Source organism: Protopterus annectens, chromosome 2.part1, assembly GCF_019279795.1.
Source record: "Protopterus annectens isolate FY-2018-M chromosome 2.part1, PAN1.0, whole genome shotgun sequence".
NCBI classification, from domain to species: domain Eukaryota; kingdom Metazoa; phylum Chordata; order Ceratodontiformes; family Protopteridae; genus Protopterus; species Protopterus annectens.
Genome location: NC_056729.1, coordinates 1,879,082,444 through 1,879,104,121, shown reverse-complemented (window position 1 = coordinate 1,879,104,121; position 21,678 = coordinate 1,879,082,444). Strand labels below are relative to the sequence as shown.

The 21,678-nt window shown below is 43.0% G+C and overlaps 1 protein-coding gene across 1 annotated transcript in view; it reads left to right on the top strand.

Moving 5' to 3' along the window:
* The window catches only part of LOC122794677 (disintegrin and metalloproteinase domain-containing protein 33-like), a 2,280,125-nt gene that overhangs the window by 1,924,770 nt on the left and 333,677 nt on the right, over nt 1-21,678 (top strand). Inside the window, exon 19 of the mRNA XM_044063306.1 lies at nt 21,317-21,464. Within this exon, the coding sequence (XP_043919241.1) occupies nt 21,317-21,464 (148 nt within the window). The remainder of the gene's footprint in view (nt 1-21,316; nt 21,465-21,678) is intronic.

The window sequence follows — 21,678 nt, the reverse complement described above, 5'->3', positions numbered from 1 at the left end:
ACAGGGGTAGTGAACCCATTCTCAGAAAGGGAGCCTGGAGAGTGTGTTCCAGTTATAAAGGGCTTGCACTCCTCAGCCTGTCGGGAAAAGCATGTGCCAGGATACTGGAAAGTTGACTTTATCCAGCAGTCAAGCTTTTGAGTCAAGGAGCAATGCAGTTTCTGCCCTAGCCTTGTAACAGTGAAGCAATGCTTTGCCCTTGCATGTATATTGAAGGTGTCATGTGAATTTGCCAATATTCTATATATGTTTCATGGACTTAGAGAAGGTATATTTATTTATTTCCAGTTTGGTGACCGGGGAGGTCCACTGGACTCTAAGAGCCCGTTTTCAGTGGAGGCCCGGGGAGAAAAGCTCCATAGTACAAAGTATAAACTACGTAATACAAAATACATAGTACAAAGTAAAAGATACATAGTTCAAAGTCAAACAATTCAATACATAGTTGCTAAAAGGTGATAATAGCTCATAATACAAGAATAAAATACATAATTCAGAAAAAAAAGTTATGTACCTACCATAAAGTTCCATGTTAGTTGTCTTCATCTTACCTTCTTTCTTGCTGGTTGGGATTGGAGCCGATCCTCGGCTCCAACTCGGCCATTTCAATAGCTTGAGAGCTGTTTACTGGCTCGTGGCTACCCCCTTATCCCATGATGCCTACGCTAGCTACCCAGATCTCATTTGAAATAGCTAACCCAGACTATAGGAAGAAACCCCTCCAAACAAATGGTTAAACATACCTGTCCTACTGTCTAAGTCAGTAAAGGAAACAAACCAGCAAACACTTAGCCAGTGAAACTGAACTCCTCTCGGTTCAACAGGATAGGGGGATGGAGGGGGGGACGCAAGAAAGAAGGCGAGATGAAGACAACTAACATGGAACATTATGGTAGGTACATAACTTGTTTATGTTAAGTTGTCCATGTCGCCTTCGTTCTTGCTGTTTGGGACAGCGTCCCTAGCACCTACAATCCTGGGTGGCTCATTGGAACAGACTCTTCAGAACAGTGGAACCAAAGCTAGCTCTACTCCTGGAGACCACACTCAACTTGTAATGAGAAATAAAGGTATGAGGATTTGCCCACTTAGCGGCGGCATAGACAGAGTCCATGGGCAACCTAGACTGGAAGGCTACAGAGGTGGCTAAGGCCTTGGTAAAATGACCCTTCGGTTTGATTGGCAAGACTTTGTTCCTTAGTTGGTAGATAAAGGTAATGATATGAGACAACCACCTGGATAAGGTCACTTTGGAAACTGGGAGACCCTGTTTGCCCTGAGCATAGGAAAGGAAAAGTTGGTCAGACTTCCTTATATCCATCGTCCTATGCAGGTAGAAACGCAACTGTCTATGAACATCCAATTGATGTAACTTGTATTCTGCCTTGTTGGTGTGGTTAGGGAAAAACACAGGTAGGTCTATAGACTGATTCAAATTGTTTTCTGAGCAGACCTTTGGAAGAAAAGAAGGATTAGTCCTCAGAGCCACCCTGTCCTTATGAAATACGAAGTATGGAGGACGGACGGATAGTGTCTGAAGTTCAGAGACACGTCTGGCTGAAGTAATAGCCACCAGAAAGAGAGTCTTCCAAGATAGAAACTTAATGAAGCAGGAAGCTGCCAGTTCAAAAGGGGGCATAATTAATGAGGTTAGTACCAAATTAAGGTTCCAAGGAGGAGGGAGATCTCTCACTGGGGGTCTAAGGAGAGTAGTCCCTCTTAGAAACGCTTTACATAGCTTATGAGACATAATGTTGGAATTAGGAAAACCGACATGGAAATTTGAAATGGCCGCTAATTGAACCCTGATTGTAGCAGAAGTGAACCCCAAATGAAAGAGTTCTGTTAGGAACTCCAAGATCTCGTGGATAGGGGCTGTGAAGGGATCTATATTTCTATCCTCTGCCCAACAAGAAAAACGTTTTCATTTACTAGCATAAGTCCTTCTAGTGGCAGACTTATGGGAGGAAACAATAATGTCGCGAACGGCCGGGGAAATACTGGGAGGTCTGGCTAAGGTTGGAAGTGGAGCAACCAAGCTGTGAGCTGGAGCATTTGAAGGGATTGATGCAGCCCACCTGATTGATGAATCAGGAGGTCTGGAATCGGATCCAGAGTCCAAGGCCGCTCAAGAAGGTAATGATGCAGAAAAGGGAACCATATCTGTCGAGGCCAGTAAGGGGCAATGAGGATCATTTTGCAACCCAACGACATAGCTCTCTGAATGAGTTTTGGTATCAGGGGAAACGGAGGGAAGGCATAAAGAAGTCCCTGAGGCCAATCGTGGACTAGAGCATCTCTGGGAGGGTGACCAGGAAGCGGAAGAAGGGAGAAGTAGCTGCTGCATTTGCTGTTGAAGGGGGTGGCAAAAACATTGCAGTAAGGCTGACCCCATTTGTGGAAGATTAAATCTGCAACTACCTTCTTCAGAGACCACTCGTGAGGCATGAGAATAGCTCTGCTGAGCCTGTCCGCTATGACATTGGACGTCCCAGGGATATGCGTTGCTATCAGAAATCGTTGGGAGGAAATCGCCCACTACCAGAGTCTGAGGGCTTCTCGACATAGGGGGTAGGACCTGGTTCCCCACTGCTTGTTGATGTACCACACCACTGACATGTTGTCCGTTTGAATTGCAATGGTCCCAGAAGGAAGAGAGTCCTGAAGAGCTTGCAACGCTAGGAGCACGGCTTTCATCTCTAGGACATTTATATGCAGATGGTACTCGTGAGCCTGCCAAATGCCCCCCCCCCCCAATCAGGGAGGCGTCCATGGTCACTGTAGCAACCGGAGGAGGCTGAATGAAGGTTCTGCCCTGAATCACTAGTGGGGAGACCATCCACCATTAAAGGTGCCTTTTGCATGTTTCTGTGATGATGAACATGTGAGACATGGAGAGCTGTTGAAAGGACCACTGTGTGAACAGAAGCCACTGCAGGATTCTCATGTGGAAGCGGGCCAGGGTTATCAGAAGAATTGCCGCCGCCATAGAACCTAGAGTTTAAAGGACGTACCTGACTTGCACTCTTTTGCATTGCATGAGGACATGAACTTGCTAGCGAATAGTGGACACCCTGTCCAAAGGTAGCTTTGCAGACATGCTCCTTGTATCTAAGTCTGCTCCTATATAAGTAATAGATTGACAGAGCAACAAGGCAGATTTTTTGAAATTTATGGTAATGCCTAGCTGGGAGCAAATTGAGATTGTATATTCCCTGGCTTGAAGGAGTTGATGCCTGGCAGTAGCAGTAAGAAGCCAGTCATCTAGATATGGAAACATCTAGAATCCTTGAAGCCTCAGGTGACCACTGCCATACATTTGGTGAACACCCTGGGGGCTGTGGTGAGACCAAAGGGCAGAGCTCTGAACTGGTAATGACTGGCTCCCAGCCGGAAGCAAAGGAACCTCCTGGAGCGTCTGTCCATTTTGATGTGATAGTACACATCCTGGAGATCTATAGAGCACATCCAATTGTCCTGACCCAGAAAGGGTAGAATGGACTGTAGCGTGACCATCCGAAACTTTGTTCTTTGAACAGACTTGTTCAGTCTGCTGAGATCCAAAATATGTCTCCAGTCCCCTGTCTTTTTTGGTACCAAAAAGAACCATGAGTAAGTTCCGGATCCATGTTGGTCTGCCGGGACTTCCTGGATGACTCTTTTTTTCTAGCAGTTTTGAAACTTCTATAACTGCCTGGTCCCTCAGATTGGGTGGAACATCTGGCAGGGACTTGCATGACGGTAAAGGGGGCTGAACGAAAGGAATTCTGTAACCTCCGGTTATTATTGAATGTACCCATTTGTCTTGCGTTATGCTTAACCAGGCTTTTGGGTACAATGAAAGTCTTCCCCCGACTGCCTCCAGAGATGGACAGTCGGGCAACCCCTCAGGGATGTTGGAAGGGCTTGTCAGAGAAGGGATTCTCTACTGCCCTGGTTCTGCGGACCCCCTCTGCCACGAGGGCGGCGTCTGTTATTATTGTTATTTCCTCCTCTGCCCCTGGAGGAAAAATCACTACGTGTGTCAGGCAAAGATCCCTGGGATTTCCTAAACCACATCTTTCCACTCTTCTGACCCTTGGGGTATGGTCTAGAGGGAGTGGAAAAACGGACTTCCACGGCAGAGAGAGTCTTGCCTTCCTGTTCACACCTAGTAAGAGTGTCTTTCACCTGTGGTCCAAAAAGAAAGGACCCGTCAAAGGGATTGTTGGTGAATTACGCTCTGAAGGGTTCCACAAAATTACACAGCCGCATCCATGCATGTCTCCAAAGTGCCACGCATGTGCCTACAGCTCTACTCGCCCCATCGGCTGCATTGGAAATGAGCTTCATGGAGGAGTTGACTACTGAGTTAAGGGTTGCCAGCTGAGAGGCCGCTTTAGCCTGAGCCTCTTCAGCTGAAGGATCCTGCAGGGTATCTCCAAGCTCTTTCAAGAGATCCCTCTGAAGCCTGGTAAAATGGCATAAGTAATTCAGTGACCTCATGGAAAAGGTCGCTGAAGCAAACATTCGCTTCCCTTATCTGTCCATGGTCCTAGACTCCTTGTTAGGAGGATGGACATAAGAAGAAGTTTCCGCTAACTCCTTTTTAGTGGCTGCTGCTACCACCATGGCATTCACGGGAACACCCTTAGTAAGGAACTGCTTGTCAGGGGGTGCAGTAATAAACTTGCCTGGTCTCCTCGGGGTTGGTTCCACTGTATCCGGGGCTGACCAAGCCCTTCGAGCCACCATAGACATCAGTGGATCGAAGGGCGGAGAAACCCAGGAGGTAGAAGATCGGGAAACGAACGCATCCAGGAATACAGATTCATCCTCGGTAGGGGCTAGGGTATTCCAGTTCCCCCTCTGCTTAAGTATTTCTAGGATGTCCGAAAAGGAAACATCTTCAGAGGGGTTTTTGGGGACCCTTCCGACTCATCCAAATCTGTATCCGAAGTGACAGACTTGGGGGAGTCAATGTGCTTCCTCTTGCACTTCTTCTTCCAAGGGGGCTCCTCTGAATGATCAGGGGAGGCCTCGGAGGCAGAGGAAACACCCAATAGGGTGCCCTAAAGTGCTGGCTCTCCACGCTTGGGGTCTGGAGGAGGGGCAGAGGTCGACGCAGGCACTACGTGGTACGGAACCAGTGGGGTCGAAGGTGGAGCTGGCTGAGAGGCCAGCACACTCCTCATGACATCGAAGGCATCCCTGCCACGATGAAGAGAAGGCTCCGGCTCCAAGGAGACCGGAATCCTCCTCCACACCTAGGGAGACGGCTCTGAGGCCGATGTAGGAGCAGAGCTCACCTGCGCCGACACCCCGAGAGGGAGAGCGGGGTCGGACAAGGGTCCGATGCCACTCGCCCCCTCGGAGCCAAAGAGGTAGTCTCGGTGACCAGATCCCTCGATGGAAGGCCCCATCAAAGGGATCGGAGCCAACGATGGATCCGAAGGACAGATCGTTATTAGAGCCGACGGTTTAACGACTTGAACCCCAATAAACTCCGGCTCCGAGCTCAATGGAGTCGGAGGAGGAACATCAATAAAAACAGATGGAGCCGACACCTGTTGAGGAGGGCTGGACAACATTTTGGCCAGTGCCTGCGACTTCAATAACCTGCTGACTACTCTCTCCATATCATGGTCTGAGAGCCTGGAGGACCGAGAGGAGTGTGAAGATCTATGACTACGGTCAATTTGCAGGAGGGGAGACCGAGGAGCCGAATGAATGGACTCTAATGAAGGCGATGAATGGACTCTAATGAAGGGGACCTCGGTCATTTTGAGTTCTTGATGGCTCCGAGGGGACTATTGGAGCCGACGAGGAAGCAGTCTCCTCGGTTCCAGCTGGAACCGAAGTGGAAGGTAAGCCTTGGGCCGATGACTGCTCCGAGCTGGGAGCCGACGATTTGGCCGGTTTAGGAGAGTTCACTGGCAAAGTCTTGGCCGGTGAGTCCTGAGGCTTAAGCAGCCCTCTCAAAATAAGTTTATTCTTGCGCTCCTGCGGAACTCTTGGCCTAAATGCATGGCAGATAGAGCAAGAGTCCTGCAGGTGTACAGCGCCTAGACAATAGACGCAAGAAGTGTGCCCATCTGTCAGAGACATCTTCTGACAGCATGAGTCACACTTCTTGAATCCCGACACTTTGGATTCCTTAGACATAATACACAATAAGAAATACCACTAAGCTAACAGTAAACACTACCACACAATACCACAAATAAGACACAGTATACTAAGATAAGGATATATCTTTTTTTTTTTTTAGGAATTAGGAAGCCTCTAACTAAAACAGCTACCTAAAACAAGGAAAAGGAAGAAAATTCTACAGAATAAGCTATCGGATAGGGAAGAGGGGGAGGGGATGAACTCTCCAACTAAAATGAGTTCTGAAAAGCCCACAAAAAAACACTAAACTATCACAACTAGTTAGCGACTACTAGACAAATACAATAAGGACAGAAGAAAATCCCTAATCTGACTGAAAAGGTAGTAGAAGAAAAATATACGAGCCTGAGCCAGTACCACGAACCTCGCAGCTGAAGCGGCAAACGAGATCTGGGTAGCTAGCGCTAGGCATCATGGGATAAGGGGTAGCCTCGAGCCAGTAAACAGCTCTCAAGCTATTGAAGATGGCCGAGTCAGAGGCGAGATTGACAACTTAACATTACATATTACAAAGTAGTACATAATTCAGAAAACATAGTACAAAGTAGAAGCAACATAGTTCAAAGTGAACAAAAGTCAATACATAGTTAATAAAAGGAGCAATAAGCATCTTGTGGGTATAAAATGGCAAGTAAGAACAGTTGGACTGCAAAATATATAAGTATATCTTAAATATTTACATGTTTGTAGGTTGAGAACAGTTGTAGAGGGCAGAATTTGTTCATAGGCTAGAAATGTTAGATAGTGACCTGAGAGTAGTTATTGGGGAATAGATCCCTGGTAAGTAAGGGAAATCGGACTTTGCATGTGGTAAGTTAGGTAGGTAGTATGCAATTGCACTTCCAGCTATGGGAGAGGTGAGAATGGAGCTGGATTTTGAAGAGTTCAAAGTTTTCAGAGATTCTTAAGAGATGGAGGGAGGGAGTTCCATTTTTTGGCTAAGGTAACGGATAGAAGTAGCTGCCCAGCAGGATGATTTGGTTTATACACTGAGATTAGATTTTGGAGGGCAGATCTTAGGAGTCTAAGAGGGGTATATGAAGGTAAAATGTTAGCAAGTGCTGGATATGCATTACGTTTGAAAATAAGCTTGTGGGCTATACAGAGTTGGAGGTAGTTCAGGCAATTGGGAAGTTCTAGCCATTTCAGCTGATGAAGGTGTATACAGTGGTGAGTTGAGAATTTGGATGAGGTTGCAAACTTTGAGATTTTGTTGTAGCAGCTTTCTAGTTTAGAAGTGTTAGAGGAAGATAGGCTGGTTAGTAAGGGAGCACCATACATCAGAGAGGGTAGTAAGTAGGTTCAGGCCAGGGTCTGTTTAGTTTAGAGGGAGAGGAAGTGTGAGTTTCTGTACAGCATGCCACGTTTCTGATGTTTTTTTTAATATTTAGTTGAATGTGGGTATCAAATTTTAGATTCTCATCAATAGTAACCCCAAGAAGTTTGGCAAAAGGGACAATTTCTATAGTGGATTTAGCATGGCTGATAATTTTGAAGGAGGTCTTGTCAAGAAGGATATATTCTTAAGGGGTGAATAGAAGGACTTTAGATTTATTGGCATTTAGGGAGAAATAGTTTAGAAGCATCTGGTTCTCAGTAGTTGAGAAAGCAGTTTGAGTTATAGTTTTGAGCTCAAGCAGGCTAGAGGCAGAGCAGACTAGTGTGGAGTCATGTGCGTATTGTACTATTCTGGTGTTGGGAAATGATGTGTGGAAATCATTAATGAAAATATTAAAGAGCATAGGGCCGAGTATGGATCCCTGGGGTACCCCAGTTGGGGTTGGAAGGAAGGCAGAGGTACCAGTTTTCCATTTCACAGCCTGGGATCTATCAGAGAGGTAGCTGCTAAACCAGCTGATGGTGTTTTGTGAAAGGTTAAGTTTAGAGAGGTGGGTAAGGAGGTGGGTATGGGAGACCGTATCAAAAGCTTTGGAGAGGTCGAGGGGGACTGTGGATACTAGATTTCCGGAGTCACGGGCATGGTTTACTATGTCTAGGAATGAAAGAAAAGCTGTCATTGTACTATGGCCAGGACGATACCCATGTTGTATTGGGGTGAGGAGTTGGTTATTTGTGAGGAATGGCATTAGCTGGAGGTGAATACATTTCTCAAGAAGTTTTGAAATAGGAGATAGTATTGCTATGGGTCAGAAGTTGGAGAAGTTATTATTTTTGCCTCCTTTGTGGAGGGGTAGGATGAAGGTGGAACGCCATAGTTTAGGGACATAAGATTCCTGTATTGATCTGTTGATAAGTATACTAATGGGAATGTCAGTGCTGTCTGCTGCTATTTTTAGAAAGCTAGAGGGAATATTGTCAGGGGCATTGGAGCAAGGCTTAAGTTTAGAGAGAAGTTTCTTTATGTATGAAGTGGGGATGGGTTTGAGATGAAAAGTAGGAGAGTTTAGGATGGGAGACTGGGGAGAGGAATTGAGGTGGGGGGAGGAGTTGTTGTTAGGGGAAGGTTTTGGTAAGTTCTGCTATGGAGTTAGTAAAGAAAGAGTTAACTGTGTGGCTATTTATGTGTCAGGCTTGCTGGTGTCAGGGCAAGGATTGTTTTTGGTACCTGGATTAAGAAGGGAGTTGATGGATTTCCAGAATTGTTTGGGATTTGTGGAATGAGTGTTCTGAAGTTTAATACAGTATAATTTTTTGTCCTGTGTAATATGTTTTTTGGCTAGGTTGCAGAGTTGTTTGCATTTAAGAAGGGTGTTAGGGTGTTTGTTGCGGTGATAGAGTTTCCCAGATCTTGTCCCTTTGTAGCATGAGAGTTTTGGTATCCTTAGTAAGCCAGGGGGCGGAATTGGTCTTTATCCATTTTGTTCTTGGAGGGGCCTGGGAGTTTAGGGTATCTATGAAGGTTAAGTTGAAGAATTCTACAGCGTTATCTAGAGGTAGGGTTTTTAGATTGTCCCAGTTTATAAGTTTTAGAGAATTGGAGAAAGTTGTGGCATTGAAGTTAGTAGGATTCCGGGTCTGTATATACTGGTGTAGGTGAGGAGAGGATGGAGTTGATCTATGGATGAAGGCTGGTAAGTGATCGCTAATGGAGTCTGGTAATGTGCCTATGAGGGAGATGTTGTTTGGGTGTGAGACAAGGATCCAGTCCAGTATGGAGCCTGGGGGATTATTTTTATTGGGTCTAGTTATAGCATTAGTAAGTTGAGAAGTTATATAGATTGATGGATATGGTGGGGGGTTTGGCAGTAATTCTATTCCAATCAATGTTAACATCTCCTAGAATATATGTCTCATACTTGATATTGGTTGAGGCCCATTGAAGAATTTCCTCTAGAGTATTGATATTATTTCCTGGGGGAATATAGAGGGCTATGACACAAATGTTCTTATGATTATTTAGTTTAAGGGTGCCTATGACTAGTTCAGCGTTGTGGAATTGCGGAATTGGATTTTGGTAGGGGGTGATGGAGAATAGGTTGGAGTAAATAAGGACTAATCCTCCTTCCTTTTTTTGGGGGCGATCATGTCTGAGAGTTTGAAAACCTGGAGGTAGGAATTCTGAGTCATCTATATTGGGTTTTAACCATGTCTCTGATATGGCTACTATGTCAGGTTGGGTATGGTATAGCCATGCATGAAAGAGGCCTATTCTGTTGTTTAGACTCTGGACATTGATAGTTAGGAGTCTGAGATATTTAGGGTTGGAAATATGGGTGGTAGTAGGGGTGGTGTTTATAGTAGGTCCTGGGTTGGGGTGTATGTCACCTGCTAGGCATAGGAGGCTGACGGGGAATGAGATAAGGGCTTTGTGTTTACTTTTGGAGCATACTGAGAGGAATAGTAATGATTTAGAAGTCTGACGTTTCATAGAGGTAGGATGTTTTAGTTTGAAGCAGAGAAGTGGGTGTAGTTGTATTAGGTTGGGAGATATTGTGTGGAAGTGAGATAAGGTAAAAGAATGAGTGTTGGTAAGGGTGATGGTAGGATGAGGGGGGATAGGATTGAGAGTGGTATTCTGAGAGATGAATAAGAGGTAGCATGATATAGAGGAATTAGAAGTATTAGACAGAGGCTAGGGATGAGGGGAGTGTAACAAGGCATGGTGTGGTGTAGGATTACAGAAAGAAATAGCAGGTGGGTTTGTGAGTGAAGGAGTGGAGAAGTAGATAAATGTAAGGAATGTATGTGAGTGTAAGAGGGAGGAGTGTAGAAGAGGGTGAGAGTATATTGTTGATTGGGAAAGGGAGGGAGGGAAATGGTATTGGGCAATTGGAGGGGAAGGGCCTGTGAGGAGATGTGTGTTGGTTGGTAGGGAGGAAGGGGAGGGGTTGCACAGCTACAATAAAGGTAGTAGTAGTGGGGGTGGGTGGTATTTGAGGGTAGGTTAGGGGAGCTGAGTGAGCCCGCAGGCCGAACTGAGCAGGTAGACCCAAGGCAGGTAGACCCAAGGAAAGATGACAGCAGGACAGAAAACAATCAGTCTGATGGAGGTAAGTACAGAGAGAGGTAAGCAGGATGGTTAAAGGGATACTTGTGGTACCATACTAAGATAAGGGAAAGGACAAGTATCAGAGCAGGATGGAGGGTAGGACTGATACTAAGTAATTAAAGAGAGAGAAATGACTATTAAGATGTTATAGTGAGTGAGAAGGAGAGGGAGAAGAGAGGTTGTAGATGGGTAGACAGTGCCACCTAGTGGACAATTCTTGTAATTGTACGGAGAGGAACCACTATATCAGTTAAATAGATGAAGGGAGCAAGGCGGCTCTGATATAGGGAAGGAAAAAGCCAGGGATGAGGCAGGTATGAGCTGATTCACAAATATAAGGGTAAGGGTATGGCTGCTGGGTATTCTGGCTGGGATCCTTTACTAACACCAGGCAAGTGGTTGAGCAATTTTTACAAGCAGAATTACATTAGGTATGGCAGCATATTACATACTTTCTTTAATCCTTTAATTACAATTCTGGGAGAAGGTAGGGCTGTCCCTGTAGGGAGTCAGGCAAACAGAGTAAGACGTGATATTTTGAGAATGGTCTTGAATGTCCAGGAGGGCTGGGCCACTAGACAAAGTAAAACTGGGTAAAGAAGGTTGAAGAGCTGGAGAAAATAGAGAGGGAGAGGTTTATAAATTACATATAAGGTTAAGCTGTAGTTATGGATAATACAAAAGTAATAGGTTAGACAGCAGTGGACATATGCAAAACTAAGCACAGATACTTCAGGTACAAATCCCTACTAAAAATATGTATAACAAATTCCTGCAAAACAGTATTAATAATCACCTAGAAATAATACATTAAAATCTTTGTGTTTCAGTGTCATAAAATGCAACAGTCTGTAACAGGGTGGACACTGTGAGATTCCAACATTAAATCAGCATTTTCAGCAGATTACACATTAACCCACAGACATGTAATGAAACAGAATCACAAACGCATTCTATGACTAGGATCTGTTTCCGAGGAGGATAGTTATAGGCATTACCAACACATTATATTGCTCTATCAGAGGCAGGGAGCCATTTGAGTTTGCCAGTTAAGAGTTATGAAGGGGAACACAGGTCAGTCTAAACGAGCAGCTACTATTAAGTATGTCCGTTTTACCCAGTGCAGGATATGCAATGCTACAGTTTTTCAGATAAACACAGACTAAAGGTAATTTTGAGTGTAGGAAAGAAACAGCAGCACTGCCAGCGTATAGGTATAAATTATAGATGGGGTTTATTCGTTCTGAATTAGAGAGACTGCATTCCCAGTATTGTAAACTCTATAAAAGAATACATACATTTGTCCCTCGCTGAAGAAGTTGCTAAGCGAAAGAGGAGCAGTTAGGGTTGCATTCATGGCTAGGGCATGTTAGTTGAAAAAGGATACTTCCAATGCAATTATAGGGTATTATTGGTACATTTCGGTCATTAAGCGCTGATATCGCTGGTGAGCGAATGGGCAGTTTGCAGGAGCAATACTGTTGTTTGGTAGCTCGGCTAAACCACGTGGAAGGGGTGAGCGACCAGGAAAGCAAACCAGAAACAGTGTAACTCACTTATCTGAGTAAAGCATCAGAGCTGGACGACTGTTGCGTACTATTTGCAGCCTGAGTAAACCATAGGTTCATAGATTAGTACTAAGCTAACTGCCCTTGAGAGCCATTTTAAGCCTAGCCAATTGTCCCTGTGAGACTCAAACCCTGCACCTTGTGCTTGTAAGGCAAACACCTTAACCATTAGGCCACACTCCAACCCTCTAAAGGAATAGGGTTCATAGGTTAGTACCAGGCTAACTGCCCTTGTGGGCCGTTTTAAGCCTAGCCAATTACCCCGTGTGAGAATCAAACACTGCACCTTGTGTCTATAAGGTAAGCACCTTAACATTATGTCAACCTCCCACCCGCCATGTACCCAGAATGTCTAGTGGGAAGTGTTACAACAGCCTCTGGTACATTTGTTTGATCAGTACATTTAAGGAGTTAAGACAAATATATTCAAGGTAAGCACAGGATTCCACTCAGTGTATGTCTTGACTTCCCTTCCATTTACGAGTCATGAACAGGATACTAGATGACAATTTGGTTAACAGGGAAGGAGGGAAGGCTGAGCCAGATGGAAAACAACACAACTTGCTATGGTAAGTACACAGCTTTTGTATCTGATGTTGTCTTTTCAGTCTGATTGAATGGATGGTACAGATTCCACAGCTACAAATAATCCCAAGTGATCTCATGGAAGGATATTCTAAAGAATGGTGGAGCCAAAACCTGCATGCAATCTAAATTGCTTGTCTAGCTTATAATGAGAAACAGTAGACCAAGACGTCACATCACAAATCTTATCCATTGGCATTCTAGTAACGTAAGCGGTGAAGGCTGTCACCGCTCTAGCTGAATGATCCTTGGGTTTGTATGACAGAGCCAATCCCTTTTCTTTACAGACAAAAGCAATATAATTAGAGAGCCACCTGGATAATATAACTTTAGAAACACCCTGGGCCCATGTAGTCTTTGAGAAGGAAAGAAAAAGCTGATCTATTTTGCTAATGTCCTTAGTATGAAGCATGCCAATAAACGTCCATCAAGTGTAAGGTATATTCTCCTTTGTTTGAGGTATTTGAAAAGAAAACTGGTCGGTTAATTGTCTGATTAAGAGTAGCCTCCAAAGCTACTTTAGGAAGGAAATCGATATTAGTCCGCAGGGATACCATAACCTTAAAAAAAAGAAAGTAGGAAGGTTTCAAGATAAGACTTGTAACTCAGAAATTCTCCTATCTGATATGATGGCCACTAGGAAAATAATTTTCCAAGAAAGAAATTTCAGTTCTGCTGACGCTGCTGGTTGGGTCAGGGCCTGTAGCATCAAGGTAATATCCCATGGAGGAAGTGGATCTCTGAAAGGGGTCAAAGAAGAAAAGTTCCCTTTAACAATGCCTTGAAAACTTCAGAGAAGCAATGGTGTTCTGGCTTTCTTCCATGTGAAAGTCGAATACAGCTGCTAGCTGAACCATAATTGTCAAAGAACTAGAACCTCCTGGAACAACCCTGCCAGAAAATCCAGAATGTAATGGTGCTGAGAAAGGATCTAAACCTTTAGTGGAATCCGACAGAAAAAAACTTTTCCGCTTACCTTTGTAAACTTTTCACACGTTCGACTTCTGTGATGAAGATAAAATGTGAATAACTGATGCGGAAAGCCTGGTATCCCAGGCCATCACCCGAACTGGAGGAAGCATGTGGTTACTTTCAGGGCTTTCAAGTCTCAGTAGGCCAGTCAGATGGGTGAGATAAAAGGTCTGGGAGAGAGTCCAGCACCAAGGAAGGGTGTTTTGTATGAAGACAGAGGTATGGGAACCAGACCTGCTGAGGCCAGAAGGGGGCAATGAGATTCACTGTTCCTTTGCACAGGATGGCTTTCTGAAGAAACATGGTTATAAGTAGAAAGGGTGGAAATGTATAAAGGAGACTTAGGGGCCAGTTATGGACTACAGCATCCCTTGGTTACTGCCTCTCTTGAGGGATCATAGCAAAGTAGCTGCTGCACTTGATGTTTGGGTAGGAAGTGAAAAGATTGCAGAATGCCTGGCCCCAGCAACTGAAAATCATAGTCACCTCTGACTGGTTGAGAGACCACTCATGAGACAAAAGAACAGACAGAAAAGTTATGAAATGACCATAATGATAGAGCCATATTGTCCTATTTTGTCTGGTTCAACATGTGGGTTGTCAGTTCCAGTCAGATCTGACCTCGGCACCTTATACTAGAGTACTAGATCCAACTTGTAATGAGACATAAAGGTATATGCTATTGAAGGAGATTCGTGAAAATGGCAGTGCCAAAGGATGCGCGAGCTGTGGAATGCACATCCAACTTGTAATGGGACACAAAGGTATGTGCTATTGATCAAGTTGCTGCTGTAAATGTTACTAATAAGCACTCTTTTTGCAAATGTCAAAGTAGCCATTGCTCTTGTAGAGTGAGCCCTGGGTTTAGAATGTAGAGACAACCCTCTTGTCTTATTAACAAAGGGAATGCAATCTGCAAGCCACTGAGAAGGCGTATCTTTTGATACATGTTGCCTAGTTTAGTCTTAGAAAAAGAGACAAACAGCTGGTCTGATTTTCTAAAGTCTTTTGTATGCTGTAAATAAAATACGAATTGTCTATGGACACCAAAGATCTTAACAGTGTACCTTAGTAGCAAGGTCTGGAAAAAAATACAGGCAAATCAATTTGTTGATTTAAGTTTCTGATGCTATCTTTGAAGGGAAGGAGGAGTTAGGACCCAGTGAAACTCTATCTTTGTGAAAAATAAGGAAGTGGGTATTGCATAAAATGCTTGTAGTTCAGAAACTTGTCTTACTGAAGTTATGACAATCAGGAAAATAGTCTTCCAAGAGAGAAATTTGAAATCTGTTGATGCTGCAGGTTCAAAGGACTTCTGGGTCAATGATTATAGTAAGACTGTCATGTTACATCCAGTGGTGGATATGGATCTCAAACAGGCAGTCGCAGTAAAAATGTCCCCTTAAATAAATCTTTGGTTACTCTAAGTGATGCAATAGATGAATCATTATGTCCTAGGTGAAAATTTCTCATTGCAGCCATCTAAACTTTTACAGTGGAGTAACTGGAACCTCACAGAAAAACTTCAGAAAGAAACCCCAGTGTCACTAGAAGAGGAGCTGATAAAAGGTCAAACCCTTTCAAAGATGTGCACCTAGAAAAGCTTTACCATTTGCTCTTGTAAGTTTTTTTGATTGACTCCTTCCAAAAATAAATAAATACATAAATAAGTAAATAACTAAATACATTATGTGGACTACTGTAGAGGAAAACCTGGCATCTCTGTCTGTCATTAAAACTGGCAAAACCATGTGGTGAGTTTTCTGGGACAGAAGATCAGTAGAAGCATCCTGGATGGGTGACACAGCAGATCAAGAGTGGGATCCAGTACACATGATGGTGGGTGCAGTAGGTGAGGCCAAGGGAAGGGGAACCATACCTGTTGAGGCCAAAATGGGGCAATGAAGATTACCCTGGTCTTGCACCTAATGGCCTTCTGAATGAACTTCATGAGAAGGGGAATTGTTGGAAAGGCATAAAGGAGACCTGGGGTCAAACATGGTCTAGAACATCTTTCAGTGATTGTCCCTGTGGAGGGACAAGGGCAAAGTTACTGCTGCATTTGTTGTTGAGGTAGGAAGCAAAGAGGTCAGAGACAGGTTTTCCCCAGAAGCTGAAGACTTCTGTTGCCAATGTCTGTTTGAAAGCCCACTCATGAAGTAATAGTATACTCCTGCTCAACTTCTCTGCTAGTATATCTGATGTCCCAAGAATGTGAGTTGCCACTAAAAAGGAGTGAAGACATCATCCATGGCCAGACTCACATGGCCTCTCTGCAGAAAGGGTATGAAAGGGCTCCACCTTGCTTGTCAATGTAACAAACCACTGACATACTATCTGTGTGAATGAAGATCACACCCTTGGGTAGGAGGTCCTGAAAAGACTGCAGTGCTAGGAGGACTGATCCAATCTCCAAGACACTGATGTGAAGATTGGCCTCCCTTGAACTGTCTCACTTTAAAATGCCACCCCTACCCTAGAAGGGTGGCATCCATGGTGACTGTGGCCATTGAAACAGGTGAGAGAAAAGGTCTATCCTGTAATACGGACTGAGAAGTAATCCACCAACTAATGGGACTCTTGCATATTTGAGTAAACTGGATTCTGGTGTGAAGAAAGTGAAATTTCTGTGACCACTATATTGCCAGTGTCCAATGAAGGACTCTTGTGATATCTTGCAAAAGGGATCAGTGTGATAGCATAGGTCATCAGCCCTAAAAGGCAGAGAATGAGCCTTGCCTGTGGCATGGATGTTGCATCACTTAATAAGCTATGAGCCTTAATGTTTGGACTCTCATAACAACGAGTTTTGCAATTTGTTGGACTGTGTCTATCTGGTGTCATATCTGGATGGCTGTTTACTCTTCTTGTGCTTGACTGATATTCCCAATTGGTTTGCAAGAGTTAGAAAGAATGCTTGGTGCTTTAGAATTAGCAGTTAGGAGCCAGTCATCTAAATATGGGAAGACTTGGATGCAACCTGAGGCTAACTGGCACCAGAGAAAAAGTAGGTTTCGGACAGGAAGTTCAGATTCGCGATGCAGGTATGCCTCATTAACTTGGGAGTCAGACTTGGTAGAGCAGTTCAATCTAAAAACCATTTCTGCAACTTCTTTATCTTCCTCTCTCCTTGTCTTTACTCATCTTGTTTGTCTCTGTGTTTCTCTTTGGATCTTTCTCTTTCTTCTTCTTCTTTTCAGTAGATAGAGAAGTGGAAGGTAATTTGGCTTCAGAGGACATGGTAGCCTTTGAGGATAAGCTTTTCTTCTCTTCTCTGTCTTAAAGTGCTCTGGTACTAAAGGCAGCACAGATACTGCACATGGTCTGAAGATGATAGGGGCCAAGGGTACTAGCTGCTAGTACAAGGGTCTAGGGAACTAAAGGGGCGGTGAATACCGCACAACGTGGCTGGGCTAATATATGCCTTCGGGCAGATAGCTCAGTACCAACCTATGAACCTATGAGAGGGACCTAAACAGTAAACACAAAGGGAATGGGGATCTTGGGGAGTGGTATCTTGTGTCCACAGGATGAACACTTCTTGAATCCAGTGGACTTGTCAGACATCAGAACAATAGTCCACAAGAATTATCCTAATAATAAAAATCACTGAACACTCTATAATACAAGGCAGTTATTAAAGAAGTTACAAAAGATACATTGCAGAAAAGCACATTATAGCAAAATTATTTAAACTATTGGCTATACATGTATGTAAGACACACAGACACACACACACATATATATTTATTTTATTTAAGTTCACCCTGGGGATCACTCCTGTGGCTTTACTTGATAGAGACACCAGGAACTAATGGTGGCATGATGCCAGGGCACTTCTACGGGCTAGGCTTGTAAAGGCTCCAGGGCCATTGGCCTAGTACCTAGTACACACCTATGAACCTATATATATATATATATATATATATATATATATATATATATATATATATATATGTGTATTTGGTTTACTATCAACATATCTAAGTTCAGAACACTGAACATTCGATACTGTGAAATTGAGATCAGACTTCCAGCATAATAAATAGTTCAAAATGTCGAATCTGTTGAATGCAATCAACATATTCAACACTTATGCTGAAATTTGACTATGATGACATTGTAGGTGCATACGACATTTAAACACCTACATTGTCATTCATGTTTTGGCAAGCCCCCCTGCACCCCCCTGTGAGGGGCTTTGTCCCCGACACCCCCTGCAAATTAAATATTCTAACTCCGAGATCGCACTACAGTGAGGAATGGATAAATTACCCTTTCCGCTGTGGACTGAGACTCTACTCATGACATCGAGTGCATTCGCTGATATGTACTCTTGACCTCCTAATGTTCGGCAACTTGGGAGTCGACTACCTGCCGTTTGACTTTCCGTGTTTGCCGAACCAACGTTCAACTTACTGATAATAAACACACACACACACACACACATTTTATATATATATATATATATATATATATATATATAGAGAGAGAGAGAGAATGAGAGAGATAAATGAACGTTACCTCTAGAAAAGCTACTATGTAAATTATGAAGAAAGGCTATCAATTTTCCTAAATACTCTACCTACACCAATCCTAACACTAATCAAGACCTAGCACTACCTAACAAATTTGCAGGAAAGGGAAAAGTAAAAAATTTTAGTCAAAAAAATGCTTTCACTTATTGTGAATGTGTGGAGCTCTTGGAAGACATGTCTGGTCAAACAGGCGGCAAACGAGATCTGAGGGTAAATCAGTTAGGAGGAAGGAAACAGATCCGAAAAGCCACACGTTAAATTGGATTAAAAAAAAAAAAAGATAACACTAGATCTGCTCAACTGGCCCATCAAGACAATGCAACTCACCAGGATGTGCACTGCCACTTGAAAGCACTGGGAAGACACTGACCACTGCCACAATGTGATGGGTTCCCACATAATCAGTATGAACAGGGTCCCCCTTGCTTGTTGATATGCCAGACCACTGCCATGTTGACCATCTGGATGGATATTACACCCTTGGGGAGGGAATCCTGAAAGGCTGCAGTGCTAGGAAGACTGCCCTCATTCCCAAGATGTGGATGCGTTGCTTGGCCTCAGCCATCGACCACCTACCCTGAACCATCTTCCTTTCAAAATTCCCCCTACCCCACCTGACAGGGGAAACTACTGTGGTCACTGTGGCTGTCAGGGGTGGAAAAGTTGAACGATCAACCCTATGGGAACAGAAGAGGTCACCCACCAAAGAATGTGATGCCTGAGTATTGGTATGAGTTGTACATGGAATTGTAGGGGTTGCTACATCACTGACTACTGGATAGAGAGGGTCCACTGCAGTACTCTCATGTAAAACCTTGCCTAAGACACCAGAGTAATGGAAGCAGCCATTGATCCCTGTACATGAAGAATTAGCCTTGCTGGGGGACTTGAAGAAGACAGGAACTCGAAAGCTTGGTGACAGAGGGAGAGAACTGTTGAGTCCAGAAATTTGGCAATTTGGGATGTTGTGTGCAGGTAACACCCTATGAAGTCTATTGTCTGCAATGGTGGCAGCTGACTTTTGTTTAAGTTTACAGTGATCTCCTAGTGAGCTAAGTGGAGCAAGAAGTCCCTGTATTAGATAAGCAGATTCAATATTATATATACAGTGCTTCATTATGTTTCATTGAATATGTATTATAGTCTGGGAAAATGCAGAGGGAGGGTGGGTCTCCATTAGTGCTTATAATGAAGGAACAGTATAAGAAATAATGAGAAATGTTAAGCTGGGTAAACAGACTGAAATATTTGAACATATTAAGATAATAAAGAACTAGAGGGAACTGTAGTGAGAAGAAAGGAGTGGTGTAACGAGAAACAGATGTATTCACTTACAAGTGGTTAAGATGCATTATTGGATGATATCAGAAATACTTTCAAGAACAGAACAGATAAGATACACAAAGAAGCTAGGTTTTAGGATATATATAACAGATTGATCATATAAAAAAATACCCTGTCAAGGTGAAAATGAAAACAGAAAAGGGAAGTTCCAGACAGACGAATGGTGAAAAGACAGCAGACTGTGTTTTTGCTATGCAACAAATAAAGGAATTCGGTAGAAAGTGTTAGCAATGGGAAGAGTTCACGAAATTAGATATGAACAATGCTTGTTATGTGTATAAAACAAGGCTAAGAGAAGAAAGAACACATAAAACAGATCAATATAAAGATGATAAATGCCTGGTGTGTTGGTTATGTAGATTTTGATAGGCAGCTGTGGAAATGTTTTGCATAACATGAACAGAAAAAAGGTTGAGTTTATAAATAAATGCATTCAAAATGGAAAAGTGTGAAAGCAAATTGCATAAGTTTTGATGAAGATTACTGGGATACTGAATATGGTGCAAAACTACAATATTTATTTATAGCTGATTTTCGTGAATGTAATACTGAGATGTCCTAATAAAAATCTCTAACTTTTTAGTAAGTGCCAATGAATCTTTAACATCCAGCTATTACTTCCAACGAAGGTGGAACCTCAAGTTCAACATCTCATCTGAAGGGCGACTTCAAGAGAGTAGCAGCACTACAGTGTTGGCAATTAAACATGAATTCTAGCATTTTAGTGTAGGGATAAAGACCAACGGTGCTACCTGCTAAGTTACTGGCAGTGGAACATTGATGCTGAAAAACTGAACAGACAATTAGCATCCTTATTTCTCTCTTTTTTTTTTTTTTTTTGCTGTATCCTATCGAGTTTTTTACTGTCTGCTGTGATAAATGCCTTTCAATCCCAGCTATGTTGTTTCTTTAAATAGAATCCCTGATGTTTTTCTCCCTGTGGTTTGTAATCAAGAGAATCTTGTACTGCAGACATAAACAGTGAAATGTGAGTAACTGAAGCAAAACCACTGACATTAATTTAGTTGTACAGATGACAAGAGCATCTATCTTAATTTGTTAGCTGTATAAACCCCACTAGTTATCATCTGGGATGGGTAGGAATTTGCAGATTAGCTAAATAGTTCAGAATCCCACGTTATGCATCTAATTACTAGCATCAGACTTACTTAGCAAGACTGAGCTGGAGACTACAGCTTGTATGTCATTATATAGGGTTACCACCTGTCCCACTTTGCGAAGGACAGTGGGCAGCTGTGTCCTGCAAAAAAAATTGTAAAAATGGCAAACGTCCTGAGATTTTAGGGCAAAATTATTTCCTATATTTTATGTAATAGTTGCATAAAACAGTTACTCTTATCGGAAACACCTAAATGTTATAAGAAACAGAATAAGCAACTAAAATGCTACAAGAATAAGCTTTTATTTAGGCAAAAAAGTGAAGTTCTGTCCTTTGTACTGGCCGTGGGTATGTTTTGGCCTGCAAAATCTGACATTTGTACCAAAAATGTCCCACTTTGGGCATGTGAAAAGGTGGCAACCCTATCGTTATAACCCCAATTCAAATTGTTATACTATACAGCTTATATCAAAGAGTAGTCTGTATTCGAAGCAGCTTTTGTTTGGTGCGATACACTACAAATGTCCTAGTATACCTGCTCATCACAGTTCTTAGTTACTAACAACTTTCATTTTTTTTTTTTTTTTAGGCCAGGTGGGTTTGGTTGTCGGGTTACTGTTTGCATTCCTGGTGATACTTCCTGCTCTGTTTGTTGCTGTGTTTTGCTGCTACAAGAAGGAGACATCGCTCTTCAACACATGGATAAAGAAGCGAAAGGAGAGCGTAGAAACAAGCAGGTGAGTATAAATTTCCAGAGATCCAGAGAAGTGTGTGCAGCTGTACACAGTATTTTGTATCATAAAAGTAGTTCTTATTAGGAACCACTTCCTTTTTTTGAGAACCACATCATCTTCTGAAATTTCTGCAAGTAAAGACGTCCCACACAGAAACAGCAACAGCTCTTCAATCATTGCTGAGTATCTATTTCATCATACATTTGTTTTCTCCATA